Source organism: Triturus cristatus, chromosome 3_1, assembly GCF_964204655.1.
Source record: "Triturus cristatus chromosome 3_1, aTriCri1.1, whole genome shotgun sequence".
Taxonomy (NCBI): domain Eukaryota; kingdom Metazoa; phylum Chordata; class Amphibia; order Caudata; family Salamandridae; genus Triturus; species Triturus cristatus.
The window spans coordinates 15,280,053-15,294,807 of record NC_140583.1 but is presented as its reverse complement, the minus strand read 5'-3'; the positions used below and the strand labels follow the sequence as shown (position 1 = coordinate 15,294,807).

The window sequence follows — 14,755 nt, the reverse complement described above, 5'->3', positions numbered from 1 at the left end:
TCATCGATGAGAAATCCCAAATTCTTGACTACCCTTTTTGGCCTAGGGGCAGGACCTAGGAGCGAAGGCCACCAAGAGTTGTTACGAACCCTGCAAGCCCTCTGAAGAGTAGGATTTCTGTTTTCTCTGTACCGAGTTACAGACAATGTGTCTGCATCCACTTTGCTACACCGGAGAGGCAGGTTCCCTCGTGTCTCTCACCAATAGAAATAATAAGCTTTGTGTCATTAGCATACATGAGACTATCAAAGCCCACGGCCTTAACAATGCCTGTCGAGTATGAAATATTTATGTTAAATAAGGTAGAGCTAAGTGAGGAACCCCACAGTGTGACAGGCGAGGACTGGAAATAAAAGGGGTCGGTTGTACAGCGTGGGATGTGTTGCTCAAGAACGATCCAAACCACCGTAGGGTAGAAGAATGCAGACGGCCTCCTGCAGCGTCGGCATTAACAGCCAATGAGAGACCGTGTCGAAAGCAGCGGACAGATCTAATAGGATCAGGTCTGTGGCTTTACCTTGATCAAACCCTGATTTAAAAGTGGTCAGTACCACCAGCAAGGGGGATCCTGTGCGGTGATTGGTTCCAAACCCTGTTTAAGTAGAATCCAGTAAATGATTACTCTCTAGGAAATGAGATAGTAGGACGTTAACTGATCTTCCCAGCACTCAGGCGTGTGTGCCAAGAGCGAGATTGGGAGACGATTAGAGGATAAAGGCGTCCATGCCAGCTTTCCCCAACAACGGCAAGACCAGGGCATGCTTCCAGCTGGAAGGACATTCTGCGTGTGAAATATGGGCCTAGTATGGGGGCGGCCGAGTGGGCGATGATCCGAAGGTGAAGCAGACTGCGCCGTTGTCATGGATTGATGTAAGGGCAGAAACCTGCCGCAATGGGCTTAAACCCCAAGGTGAGGACTGGGATCTCTAGAAAAGGTTTCCTCCATGGGGCGTTGATTCTCAAAAGGTCGAGGATATTGTGCCCATTTTCTCTATAAAAAATGTAGCCAGTTCCTCACAATGCTGAGCTGAAGCGTAGGTTGCCTGGTTAAATGAATCAGATGAGCCAATTCCTTAACTATTTTAAATGGCCCTCTCCATGAGCCGCTATTGTCTTCCTTCTCCTTACAAAAGACCGTCTTTTGCTTGTCCAAGCTGTTAATGGTCACTTTTAGTGTGGTTCTGTAGGCCAACCCATCCTCTAGGTTCTCAGAGCGCCCAGCGGTGCCCCAGGGCTTTACAGCCCTTCTCCACCATCCACCACTCGTTGGAAGGACACTTCTCTGACGGTGGTGGTCTGGTTGAGTTTGTTTACTTCTGGGGTGCACACATACATATGTACAGACACACATACGCACACACATGCCCAACATCAGCAGTGTCTGAGGGTCGTAGTCGGGGTCTTTACCTGCAGATACGGTCATAGGGTGGGACTCTCAATGTTAATCATGTTATCAAAATTGAAATGATTCAGTTTCTGCCTCCCGTTGCCTAACTCAAGCTACATGGCGCCTTCTATTTAAGCGACTCAAGGAGCTTTAGCCTTACCTGCCGATGTGCGAGATAGTGATCCTGTCATTGGGGATGACCTCTTTGCCATTTTTGACCCAGACTCCCTTCACGTTCTCATCAGACACCTCACACTTGAACACGGCTTGATCACGAGCCCTCACCGTCAGGTCAGCAACGTTCTGGAGGACCTCGAGCTGCTTCTCTGGAGATGGAGAGAGGGCAACAAATACATGTCAGTGAGGTCTGTGGTCACTCTATGCACAGAAACCGTCCTTCAACCTCCTGGGAGGATACCCTACCTCTAGGCGCTACAGGCAACCCTCGGAGGCTAACAATGGACTTCCCAGAGGCCATACCCTGAACACCAATGGGGCCTACCCTGGATTCCCATGGGCCTACCCTGGACACATGCAGAGTCCCCGGAGGCCTACCCTGAACTCCCTTGGTGCCCCCGGACTCGTCAGCCCGGCAGCGTAAGGCAAAGTGATGGACCACCCTGAAGAATGCAAAGAGGAGCCCCTTACTCTCTCACATTCCACAGATATTCTATGTTCTTGAAATAAATGCATCCCCAAAGGGTTAAGGGGACTCTGAAGGGTTGAGGGGGGGTCTCAGCACCCATGGGTATGCTGGTAAAGTGGTGTGGATGCCCTGTGTGTGGAGGCAGAGAGGCGCAGACCCCTATGTTGACTGGCGTGGACCCTCGGGTGTGCTGGCAGAGGGGCGCGGACCCCTGTGTTGAGTGGTGTGAACCCCCAGGTGTGCTGGCAGAGGGGTGCGGCCCCCTGTGTTGAGTGGTGTGAACCCCCAGGTGTGCTTGCAGAGGGGCGCAGAGCCCTGTGTTGACTGGTGTAGACCCCCAGGTGTGCTGGCAGAGGGGCGCAGACCCCTGTGTTGAGTGGTGTGGACTACCACAGTGTGCTGGCAGAGGGGTGCTGACCGCTGTGTTGAGTGGTGTGGACTCCCACAGTGTGCTGGCAGAGGGGCGCGGACCCCTGTGTTGGGTGGTGTGAACCCCCAGGTGTGCTTGCAGAGGGGCGCAGACCCCTGTGTTGAGTGGTGTGGAACCCCAGGTGTGCTGGCAGAGGGTTTCGGACCCATGTGTTGAGTGGTGTGGACTACCACAGTGTGCTGGCAGAGGGGCGCTGACCCCTTTGTTGAGTGGTGTGGACCCCCCAGGTGTGCTGGCAGAGGGGTACTGACCCCTGTGTTGAGGGGTGTGGATCCTCAGGTGGGCTGGCAGAGGGGCCCTGACCCCTGTGTTGAGTGGTGTGGACCCCCAGGTGTTCTGTCAGTGGTGTCACCACCCACAAGGCTTGCGCCTTATGGATGTGGCCTAATCATGTCCGTGCTCCGGCCTCTCTTACCTTCCACCACAAGCTCAGCCATGGACTCGCCACCATTGGTCATGACTTTGTAGATCCCAGTGTCCTCTTTGGTTGCCTCATTGATGATCAGGTAATGTTTCTTGCCGTCCTTCTTGAATCGATACTTGAAGGTCTCCTCACGGGTCAGCTCCACTCCATCCTTCTCCCTGAAACAATAAGGCAAGGCTGATTCTTGGGCACCAAGCCGGGCCTCTACTGGGTGGAGGTTTACGGGCACACTTTCTTGCAGCCACCTAAGCTCTGCTAAGCCTCGAATCAGTGGCACTCAATACTTCTATTAACAGAAGCTCTGCTGGGTTTCATGTTTCATTAACTAGCACCACACTGCTCCCTCGCCTGAACTCTACTGCACAAAACCAGGATACTTACCAATGTAGCACTGCACTGCCCCCTCGCCTGAACTCTACTGCACAAAACCAGGATACTTACCAATGTAGCACTGCACTGCCCCCTCGCCTGAACTCTACTGCACAAAACCAGGATACTTACCAATGTAGCACTGCACTGCCCCCTCGCCTGAACTCTACTGCACAAAACCAGGATACTTACCAATGTAGCACTGCACTGCCTCCTCGCCTGAACTCTACTGCACAAAACCAGGATACTTACCAATGTAGCACTGCACTGCCCCCTCGCCTGAACTCTACTGCACAAAACCAGGATACTTACCAATGTAGCACTGCACTGCCCCCTCGCCTGAACTCTACTGCACAAAACCAGGATACTTACCAATGTAGCACTGCACTGCCTCCTCGCCTGAACTCTACTGCACAAAACCAGGATACTTACCAATGTAGCACTGCACTGCCCCCTCGCCTGAACTCTACTGCACAAAACCAGGATACTTACCAATGTAGCACTTCACTGTCCCCTCTCCTGAACTCTACTGCACAAAACCAGGATACTTACCAATGTAGCACTGCACTGCCCCCTCGCCTGAACTCTACTGCACAAAACCAGGATCCTTACCAATGTAGTACAGCACTGCCCCCTCGCATAAACTCTACTGCACAAAACTAGGATACTTACCAATGTAGCACTGCACTGCCCCCTCTCCTGAACTCTACTGCATAAAACTAGGGTACTTACCAATGTAGCACTGCACTGCTACCTCCACTGAAGTCTACTGTGCAAGGCCTAGATAATTACTAAAGTGGCAGCTCACTGCCCCCTCACCTGAACTCTCCTGCACAACACCTGGATAATTACTAAACTGGCAGCGCCCTGCACCCTCGCCTGAACTCTTCTGCACAAAACCAGTGTACTTACCAAACTAGCACCGCACTGCCCTCTCGCCTCAACTCTACTGCACATGACCTGGATAATTACTAAACTGGCATCGCACTGCACCCATGCCTAAACTCTACGGCACATGACCTGGATAATAAGTAAACTGGCACCTTACTGCACTGTTGCCTGAACTCTAGTGCACAAAACCAGCATGCTTACCAAACTAGCACCACACTGCACCCTTTCCTGAACTCTACTGCACAAGACCTGGATAATTACTAAACTGGCATCGCACTGCACCCTCGCCTGAACTCTACTGCACAAGACCTGGATAATTACTAAACTGGCATCACACTGCACCCTCGCCTGATCTCTACTGCACAAGACCTGGATAATTACTAAACTGGCATCACACTGCACCCTCGCCTGAACTCTACTGAACAAGACCTGGATAATTACTAAACTGGCATCACACTGCACCCTCGCCTAAACTTTGCTGCACAAGACCTAGATACTTACTAAACTGGCACTGCACTGCACCCTCGCTTGAACTCTACTACACAAGACCAGGATACTTACTAAACTGGTAGTGCAGTGCATCCTCACCTGAACTCTACTGCACAAGACCTGGGTACTTTCTAAACTAGCAGCACACTGCTCTGCTGCCTGAACTCTACTGGACATGAGCAGAGTGCTTAATAAATTGTATAGTGTTTGAAGTCTCTCTCGGGGGAGTGAGGCTAGTGTCAGACGTCCATGAGGGGAGTGAGGTTGTTGTCAGAGGTCCCTCAGGGGAACCAGGCTGGGCTCAGAGGTTCCCTCAGGGAAGCCAGGCAGGTGTCCCTAGCCCCTGAGGGGAGTGCAGCTGGTGTCAGAGGTCCCTCAGTGGAGCAACGTTGTTTCATAGGTCCCTCTGGAGAGTGAGACTAGTGTCAGAGGTCGCGCTGGGGGCAGGGCTAGTGGTAACGGTCCCTCAGGGAAGCCAGGCTGGTGTGAGAGATCCCTCAGAGAGCAAGGCTAGTGTCAGAGGTCCCTTAGGGGAGCCAGGCTGGTGTCAGAGGTTCCCTCAGGGGAGCCAGGCAGGTGTCCCTGGTCCCTGAGGGGAGTGAGGCTGGTGTCAGAGGTCCCTCAGGGGAGCTAGGCTGAGCTCAGAGGTCTCTCAGGGGAGCCAGGCTGGTGTCAAAGGTCCCTCTGGGGGGTGAGGGTAGTGCTAGGGGTCCCTCAGGGGAGCCATGCTGGTGTCAAAGGTCCCTCAGGGAGCAAGGCTAGTGTCAGAGGTCCCTTGGGGAACCAGGCTGGTGTCAGAGGTCCCTCTGGGGAGCAAGGCTGATGTCACGGGTCTCTCTGGGGAGCCAGGTTAGTGCCAGAGGTCCCTCAGGGGAGCTATGCTGGTGTCAAAGGTCCCTCAGGGGAGCCATGCTGGGCTCAGAGGTTCCGTCAGGGGAGCCAGGGAGGTATCCCTGATCCCTGAGGGGAGTGAGGCTGGTGTCAGAGGTCCCTCAGAGAGCAAGGCTAGTGTCAGAGGTCCCTTAGGGGAGCCAGGCTGGTGTAAAAGGTCCCTCTGGGGGGTGAGGGTAGTGCTAGGGGTCCCTCAGGGGAGCCAGGCAGGTGTCCCTGGTCCCTGAGGGGAGTGAGGCTGGTGTCAGAGGTCCCTCGGGGGAGCCAGGCTGAGCACAGAGGTCTCTCAGGGGAGCCAGGCTGGTGTCAAAGGTCCCTCTGGGGGGTAAGGGTAGTGCTAGGGGTCCCTCAGGGGAGCCATGCTGGTGTCAAATGTCCCTCAGGGAGCAAGGCTAGTTTCAGAGGTTCCTTGGGGAACCAGGCAGGTGTCAGAGGTCCCTCTGGGGAGCAAGGCTGATGTCACGGGTCCCTCTGGGGAGCCAGGTTAGTGCCAGGGGTCCCTCAGGGGAGCTATGCTGGTGTCAAAGGACCCTCAGGGGAGCCATGCTGGGCTCAGAGGCTCCGTCAGGGGAGCCAGGGAGGTATCCCTGATCCCTGAGGGGAGTGAGGCTGGTGTCAGAGGTCCCTCAGTGGAGCGACACTGTGTCATAGGTCCCTCTAGGGAGTGAGACTAGTCTCAAAGGTCCCTCAGGGGGGCGAGGCTAGTGCCAGGGGTCCCTCAGGGGAGCCAGGCTGATGTGAGAGGTCCCTCAGGGAGCCAGGCTAGTGTCAGAGGTCCCTTAGGGGAGCCAGGCTGGTGTCAGAGGTCCCCATGTGGAACCAACTAGTGTTAGAGGTCCACTTGGCGAGCTAGTCTGGTGTCAAGGGGTCCCATAGGTGAGTGGGGCTGATGTCAAAGGGGTCTGAGGGGATGGGAGCTGATGTCAAAGGTCCCTCAGGGGAGTGAGGCGGGTGTCAGAGATCCCTCAGGGGAGTAAGGCAGTTGTCAGGAGCTCCTCAAGGGAGTGAGGCGGGTGTAAGAGGTCCCTCAGGGAAGCCAGGCTGGCGTCAGAGGTCCCTCTGGGAGCGTGGCTAGTGTCAGGTGCCCCACAGGAAAGCCAGGCTGGTGTCAGAGGTCCCTTAAGAGAGGGAGGCACTGCACCCTCACCTGAACTCTACTGCACAAAACCAGCATACTTACCAAACTAGCACCACACTGCTCCTACCAAACTAGCACCACACTGCTCCCTCGCCTGAACTCTACTGCACAAGACCTGGATAATTACTAAACTTGCACCACACTGCAGCCTTTGCCTGAACTCTACTGCTCAAAACCAGGATACTTACCAAACTTGCACCGCATTGCACCCCCACTTGACCTCTACTGCACAAAACCAGGGTACTTACCAAACTAGCACCACACTACACCCTTGCCTGAACTCTACTGCAGAAGACTTGGATAATTACTAAACTGGCACCTCACTGCACCCTCCACTGAACTCTACTGCACAAAGCCAGGTACTTACCAAACTAGCACCGCACTGCCCCCTCGCCTGAACTCTACTGCACTAGAGCAGGGTACTTACCAAACTGGCTCTGCACTGCACTCTCACCTGAACTCTAGTGCACAAAACCTGCATACTTACCAAACTAGCACCGCACTGCTCCCTCGCCTGAACTCTGCCTCACAAGACCTGGATACTTACTAAACTGGCAGCACACTTCACCCTCGCCTGAACTCAACTGCACATGACCAGGTTACTTTCTAAATTGACGCACTCCACACCCTGGCCCGAACTCGGCTGCAAAAGACTAGGATACTTACTAAACTGGCACCGCACTGCACCCTTGCCTGAACTCTACTGAACAAGATCTGGATAACTACTAAAGTGGCAGCGCACTGCACCCTTGCCTGAACTCTAGTGCACAAAACCAGCATACTTACCAAACTAGCACCACACTGCACCCTTGCCTGAACTCTACTGCACAAGACCTGGATAATTACTAAACTTGCACCGCACTGCACCCTCGCCTGAACTCTACTGCACGAAACCAGCAAAGGTACTAAACTAGCACCGGACTGCTCCCTCACCTGAACTCTCCTGCACAAGACCTGGATAATTACTAAACTGGCAGCACCCTGCACCCTCGCCTGAACTCTACTGCACAAAACCAGTGTACTTCCTAAACTAGCACCGCACTGCACTCTCGCCTCTACTCTACTGCTCAAGACCTGGCACCGCACTGCACCCTCGCCTGAACTCTACTGAACAAGATCTGGATAACTACTTAAGTGGCAGCGCACTGCACTCTCACCTGAACTCTACTACACAAGACCAAGAAACTTATTAAACTGGCACCGCACTGCACCCTCGTCTGAATTCTACTGCACAAGACCTGAATACTTACTAAACTGGCAGCGCACTGCACCCTCACCTGAACTCTACTGCACAAAACTAGGGTACTTACCAAACTAGCACCGCTTTGCCCCCTCACCTGAACTCTACTGCGCAATACCTGGATAATTACTAAACTTGCACTACACTGCAGCATTTGCCTGAACTCTACTGCACAAAACCATGATACCTACCAAGCTTGCACCGCATTGCACCCTTGACTGAACTCTGCTACACAAATCTGGGGTACTTACCAAACTAGCGCCGCACTGCACCCCGCCTGATCTCTACTGCACAAAACCAGGGTACTTACCAGACTAGCACTGCACTGCTCTCTCACCTGAATGCTACTGCACAAGACGTGGATAATTACTAACCATGCACCGCACTGCACCCTCGCCTGAACTCTACTGCACAAAACTAGGGTACTTACCCAACTAGCACCGCTTTGCCCCCTCACCTGAACTCTACTGCACAAGACATGGATAATGACTAAACTTGCACCACACTGCAGCCTTTGCCTGAACTCTACTGCACAAAACCAGGATACTTACCAAGCTTGCACCGCATTGCACCCTCGACTGAACTCTACTGCACATGACCTGGATAATTACTAAACTGGCATAGCACTGCACCCTAGCCTAAACTCTGCTGCACATGACCTGGATAATTACTAAACTGGCATCGCACTGCACCCTCGCCTAAACTCTACTGCACAAGACCTGGATAATTACTAAACTGGCACTGCACTGCACCCTCGCCTGAACTCTACTGCACGAGAACAGGTTACTTTCTAAATTGGCGCACACAACACCCTGGCCTGAACTCAGCAGCAAAAGACTAGGATACATACTAAACTGGCACCACACTGCACCCTCACCTGAACTCTACTGAACAACTACTAAACTGGCACCGCACTGCACCCTTGCCTGAACTCTACTACACAAGACCAAGTGGAGCCAACTAGTGTTAGAGGTCCCTCAGGGGAGTGAGGCGGTGTCAGCGGTCCCTCAGGGGAGCAAGGCAAATGTCAGAGGTCCCTCAGTGGAGCGAGGCAAATGTAAGAACCACATATCAGAGGACCCTCAAGGGAGCAAGGCAAATATCAGAGGTCCCTCAGGAGAGCGAGGCAAATGTCAGAGGCTGGTTTCAGAGGTCTCTCAGGGGAGCAATGCTGGTGTCAGAGGTCCCTGAGGGTAGTGAGTCTAGTGTCAGGGGTTCCTCAGCCAGCCAGTGAACATCAGACAAACTATTACCACCTGGTTTCAACTCACTGCATGGACCATCTCAGCCATCATGTCTTCTATGCACTCTGGAGCGCCCAATGACCTCTGCCCCCACCACCTCTACAACCTCACAACAAACCTAATCAGCACGAACCTCACCACAGATGGAAACACACAGATGTCAAACCCCTCCAAAAGAAAGCCTCCGCCAACCCTAGCGATCTCAAAAATTATCCTCTGCTCCCCTGCTCCCCTGCTCCTCTCCCTACTACTCGAGAAAGCCATCAACCAGCAGCCCACTGAATTCCTGGAACAAAACCACCTACTGGACGCCTCTCAATCAGGATTTTGTGCCAACCATAGCACTGAGACCGCACTGATCAAAGATGACATCAGAACTCTCCTCCACCGTGGAGAAACTGTGGCACGGATCCTCCTTGACCACAGTCTCCCACAATGCCCTCATCAACAGACTCTACAACATAAGCATGCAGCAAGACACCCTCGAGCGGCTCACCTCCCTCCTTACAGGGAGCACACAGAGCATCTGACTGCCTCCCTTCAACTCCTCACCCAAATATGTATCACAAGGTACTCCCTCAGCCCCAGCCTGTTCAACATCTACATCATTCCTCTCGCGGACGTCATCAGACTCCACGGACTCAACATAATCTCCTATGCAGACGACATTCCATGGATCCTCTCACTCCCTGAGGACCCCTACAACGCCAAATCCAACTTCTACAACGCCATGACCAGCGTAGCGGAATGGAGGAGAGACAACTGCCTCCAACTTAACTCCCACAAAACCGATGTACTGTTCTTCAGGAAGAACAGCTCAGCATAGGGCCACAGCTGGTGGACTGCAGAACTGTGACCCACGACGACCGACCACGCACTCAACCTCGGCATCATCCGCGACAGCCGACTGACCATGAAACAACAAGTCAACGCAATCGCCTCCCCCTGCTTCAGCACACTTGGTACGCTCCACAGAATCTCCAGAGGGATCCCAGTCAACACCAGAAGGACCGGCACCTAGGCTCTGGTCACCAGCCGCCTCGACTACGGCGATACTCTCCACCCGGCATCTCCACCCTGCTCCTCAGAAGACTTCAGGCCACACAGGATGCTGCAGCCAGACTCATCCTGGGCCTCCCCAAATGGACCCACATCACCCCCACCTCAAAAATGTCCACTGGCTCCCCATCCAGAAGAGATGCCAGTTCAAGACTGAACTTCCATCAACCCGCTAGACACCTGTGTTCCTCTTCACTCACCCTCGCACCCCCCCCACATCTGTCGCAGCTGCAGCGGTGGCCGCACCTTTCCCTACACCCATCCCAGACCTGGAAGGACCTTCCCCTCTAGCTCCATACAGACCCCACCACTGGCAGACTTCAGAAAGAGACTCCAGACCCGGCTCCAGGCACAACGCCCAGATACCCCTAGGGGTGACAGCGCAGCGCTTTACAAATGCTGAGTGATTGATTGATAGTGTCCGCTGTCGCTCACGAGGGAGTGAGGCGGGTGTCAAGGGTCTTCCTCAGAGAATTGAGAGAGCTGCAGAGAGGGAGTCCAGGAATATGCAAGGAGTGAGAGCCAGCGAGGAGTGAGTTCAGGATGGGAGTACGCTCTGGGGCTTGTTCTCACTGGCAGGGCCTGACTTGCCTGTGGCAGGTGGAGTGACTGCCTGGCTGGTGGGCTGCCTATCCTCCTGGGAGCCAGGGGCGTCACCCGTGTGTCCGGCCAGAGTGGGGTGGGGGGTGCTGTGGCGTCTCTTACCATTTCACGACAGCTCCCTCCTCTGACACCTCGCACTCTAACTCGACTCTTTCTCCAACCATCACCATCTGGTCTTCCAGGGGGCGCGTGATCAGGATGGGGGGCTCTGGAAAGGAAGTGAGAGACAGCATCAAGATCACACCAAGCGTCAGTGAGTGAGGCAAGATCAGAGAAGGCTGACAAGTGAGCATATGTCCGCATGGCTGCAGGCAGGGACTGTAAGTAAGGGGGGCCAAGGAGAGACCCATTGAACCTGAAGTCTGGGGCCTGAGGGGACTGAGCTCTGGACATGAATGAGCTCCAGAGAACAGGAGTTTCTGGAGGGATCTGGAGAAGAGCACGGTCATGGAAGGAGTAAGTTCTTTAGAGGAAAGAGTTCTGTAAGGGCACGGGCACAGTGAGGGGTGGGATCTAGAGGTGGGCGGGTGGGGGCGTACAGGGCGAGGGGGGCGGGGCCAGTGACTTAGAGAGGGGAGTGAGGTCTGACAAGGAGATGTTCTAGAGAGAACCACGTTCTGAGGCGACTGACCTCTGGAGAGGAGTAGAATCATGTCCGGAGGAAGCACCAGAGCGGAATGAGTTCCGAGAGGAGGGACGTCATGTTAGTTGTGAGTTCTGGACTCTGGGGAGGAGTGAGTGATTACAGCCAGTAGTGGGGTAATGTGCAGAATGAATTCTGAGGGTGGTATGTTCTGGAGGGGGTGGGTTTGTGAGGTCAATGGGGTCAAGTGAGTGGCGTGTTCTAGAAATAAGTGAGCTTTGCAGAGGAGTGAACTATTGGGAAGAGTCCAGAGAGGAGGGAGTATCTGAGGAGACATTTTGAGGGGTCATGCAAGGAGCGAGTTCTGCAGAGCAGTGTGTTCTAGAGAGGAGTGATTCTAAAGAGGGTGTCACGTGAGGTTCGGTTTCCAGAGAGGAATGAATTCTGGAGATGAGTCAGGCCTGGGGAGAGTGGGCCACAGAAGAGCTGTGTCATGTGATCAGAGTTCCAGTAGAGAGTGCTTTGGAGAGAGATGTGAGTCCTGGTGGGAGAGTCATATAACCCGACAGGTCTAGAAAGAGTGAGTTCCATAGAGGAGAAGGGAGGAATGAATGCTGGGGATGAGTGAGGCCAGGGGAGAGTGGGGCAGAGAAGACCCGGGTCATGTGATACTCCAGAGAAGAGTGAATACTGGAGAGATGTGAGTTCTGGTGGATGAGCCCTATAAACAGACAGTTCCGGAAGGAGTGAGCTCCATAGAGGAGAAGGATCATGTGAGTTCCAGAAAGGAATTGGTTTCATAGGTGACTGTGTTCCACAGAGTAGGTGGGTCATAGGGAGTCAGTCCAGGGGAATGGTGAGTACTGATGAGGGAGCCTTTGAGGAGTGAGTTCTGGAGAGGGTGAAGTTCTAGAGAGGAGAGTGCGCTGAAGAGAAGAGTCACATTTCTGGTTGGACATGTTCCCTAGAGAGTAGTAGGCCCCTGGAAGAAGTTTCAGAGAAGACTGAGTTACAGAGGGAGTGAATGTCAATGTGGAATGAAGTGCTACAGAGCACTGAGTTCTGCCAGAAAAGGTCACGTAGGAGCGACTTTGAAGAGAAGTGTCTCCTGGAAGGATAAGCCCTTGAAGAGCCGAGGAAGACGTGATCCGGAGAAGAGAACGTTCTGGAGGGGAATGAGTTCTGGCGTGGAGTACGCTGAGGAGTGAGTTACAAGCAGGGCTGATTGATTTTGTGCAGGAAGGGACAGCTCTCTGCACAAAATCAATCAATGGAGGCGATTTCCTCTTTCAATGTGTGCGGCATTCTGCAGCATGAATAGAAAGAGGAAAACACCTCTCAAGATTGGTTTTATGCAGGAAGGTGTCTCTTCCTGCACAAAAACATTCATCCGTGCACACTTGCTGCAAGGGTGCCTGTGCTGGCACGGCAGCCATTGTGCGCCCGCGCCGGGTAAAGGAAATGAATGCCCCGTATCTGATAGACACCGCACTCTTGCCCTTTTCGTTTGATGGCGGGCAGAGCCGCAGGAAGGCTCGCGGCGCTGCCCTACCGCACATTCTTGTAAATAAGGTTCCCTTCACCCTTTCATCTTCCCTCCATACATTTATCTATCAATTCACTGTTTCATGTATTCATCCTTCCATCTGTCCATAAATTCACCTGTTCATACACTGCTACATTGCCCCACCCAAACATGCTTTTTCTATCTGTCCACCCTTTTATGCATACATACCTCCTTTCACCTATCAGCCCATCGGTATATTCATGCATTCATCCATCTGGGAATCCTTTCACCCTACTGTCTGTACATCTTTTCATCCTTCTGTCTGCACATCCTTTCACCCTCCTATCTGCCCATGCTTTCACCCTCATGTCTGCCAAGCTTTTCCTCCTCCTGTCTGTCCATCCTTTCACCCTCCTACCTGCCTATCTTTTCACCCTCTTGTATGTCCATCCTTTCACCCTCCTGCCTGTCCATCCTTTCACCCTCCTATCTGCCCAGCCTTTCCTCCTCCTGTCTGTCCATCCTTTCACCCTCCTACCTGCCTATCTTTTCACCCTCCTGCATGTCCATCCTTTAACCGTCCAGTCTGCCCATACTTTCACCCTCCTGTCTGCCCATTCTTTCACCCTCCTGTCTGACCATCCTTTCACCCTCCTGTCTGTCCATCCATACACCCTCCTGTCTGCCCATCCTTTCACCCTCCTGTCTGTCCATCTTGTCATCCCTCCTGTCTTTCCATCCTTTCACCCTCCTGTCTGTCCATCCTTGCACCCTCCTGTCTGTCCATCCTTGCACCTTCCTGTCTGTCCATCCTTGCACCTTCCTGTCCTGTCCATCCTGTCACCCTCCTGTCTGTCCATCCTTTCACCCTCCTGTTTGTCCATCCTTTCGTTCTTCCGCCCCCCGTCCTTCACCCTTTTTAAGGTCTCGCCTCAGCCAGCGCATGCGCTACCCTGTCGAGAGATTTAGTTAGTGGGCTTTAAAAAGCCGACCACAGCTTTTTGGGTGGCATAGAGCGTGTGGTTATGCGCACAATGACGAGCAGAGGCGCCATCTGGCTTTCCTCTCTCGTCATGGTGCGCGCACATCGCACACCACTCGCCAGACGTGCCTCCTTTTTTTTTTTTACTTGCAGCGTGAAGCACGCACGCTTGTTTCCCCTTCTCTCTCCTACCCGGTGTCTCCCTAGCTTGCTCTCTCCCCTCGTCCTGCACCTTTCTTGCCTATCCAGGTCTTGCCTATTCTAATTCTCTTACTGGCTGTCTCTCTCCTACTTGTCCAGCTCCTTTCATCTTCTTTATTCTCTCTCCCTTACCCTATCCTCACTTTTAGGTGCCCCACAGCCCCTTCTCACTCGTTGATTTGCTGTCCCTCTCCCCCTGCTACCCATCCTGCTCCTTGGCCCCTCCCCTTGTGTCTCTACTCTCCCCCTCTCCAAGTCTTTCCCTCTCCCCTCAGACTCCCTACAGCCGCTCCTTTCTCATCCCTGCCCGTCCCTCCTCCTGCCCTTCGCCTTCCAACTTCAAAGTAGTGCAGCACAATCGAGGCCCCCCAGGTGACCGTTCACACGATGGCGCACACACCGTGTGACACAAATGTAGTGTTTGTAAAATAAACAGGAACCAGTTAGTGCGGATTCTGACTCCGGGGCTGTCGCCCCCTGCCCGGGTAGCTGCAGGACACAGCTCGGCGTGCAGTTGTCTGCTCTGTTACTCTTGGCGCCACTGCTCATGTCCTTCCCCCGCACCTTTTCAGAGCTGATCATGCTCTTGCTATTTTGTGATGCTTTAGAATCTCAGATGTGTCCCAAGTCTTCACCATAGTATGTGCAGCCGCTCCCTTGTTTATCTGGCA

At 53.5% G+C, this 14,755-nt stretch overlaps 1 protein-coding gene across 1 annotated transcript in view; it reads right to left on the bottom strand.

Moving 5' to 3' along the window:
* The window catches only part of MYBPC3 (myosin binding protein C3), a 423,360-nt gene that overhangs the window by 192,684 nt on the left and 215,921 nt on the right, over window positions 1-14,755 (bottom strand). The window contains exons 16-18 of the mRNA XM_085646556.1: window positions 10,914-11,019; window positions 2,879-3,045; window positions 1,548-1,713 (exon numbers count right to left, since the gene is read on the bottom strand). Of these exons, the coding sequence (XP_085502682.1) occupies window positions 1,548-1,713; window positions 2,879-3,045; window positions 10,914-11,019 (439 nt within the window). The remainder of the gene's footprint in view (window positions 1-1,547; window positions 1,714-2,878; window positions 3,046-10,913; window positions 11,020-14,755) is intronic.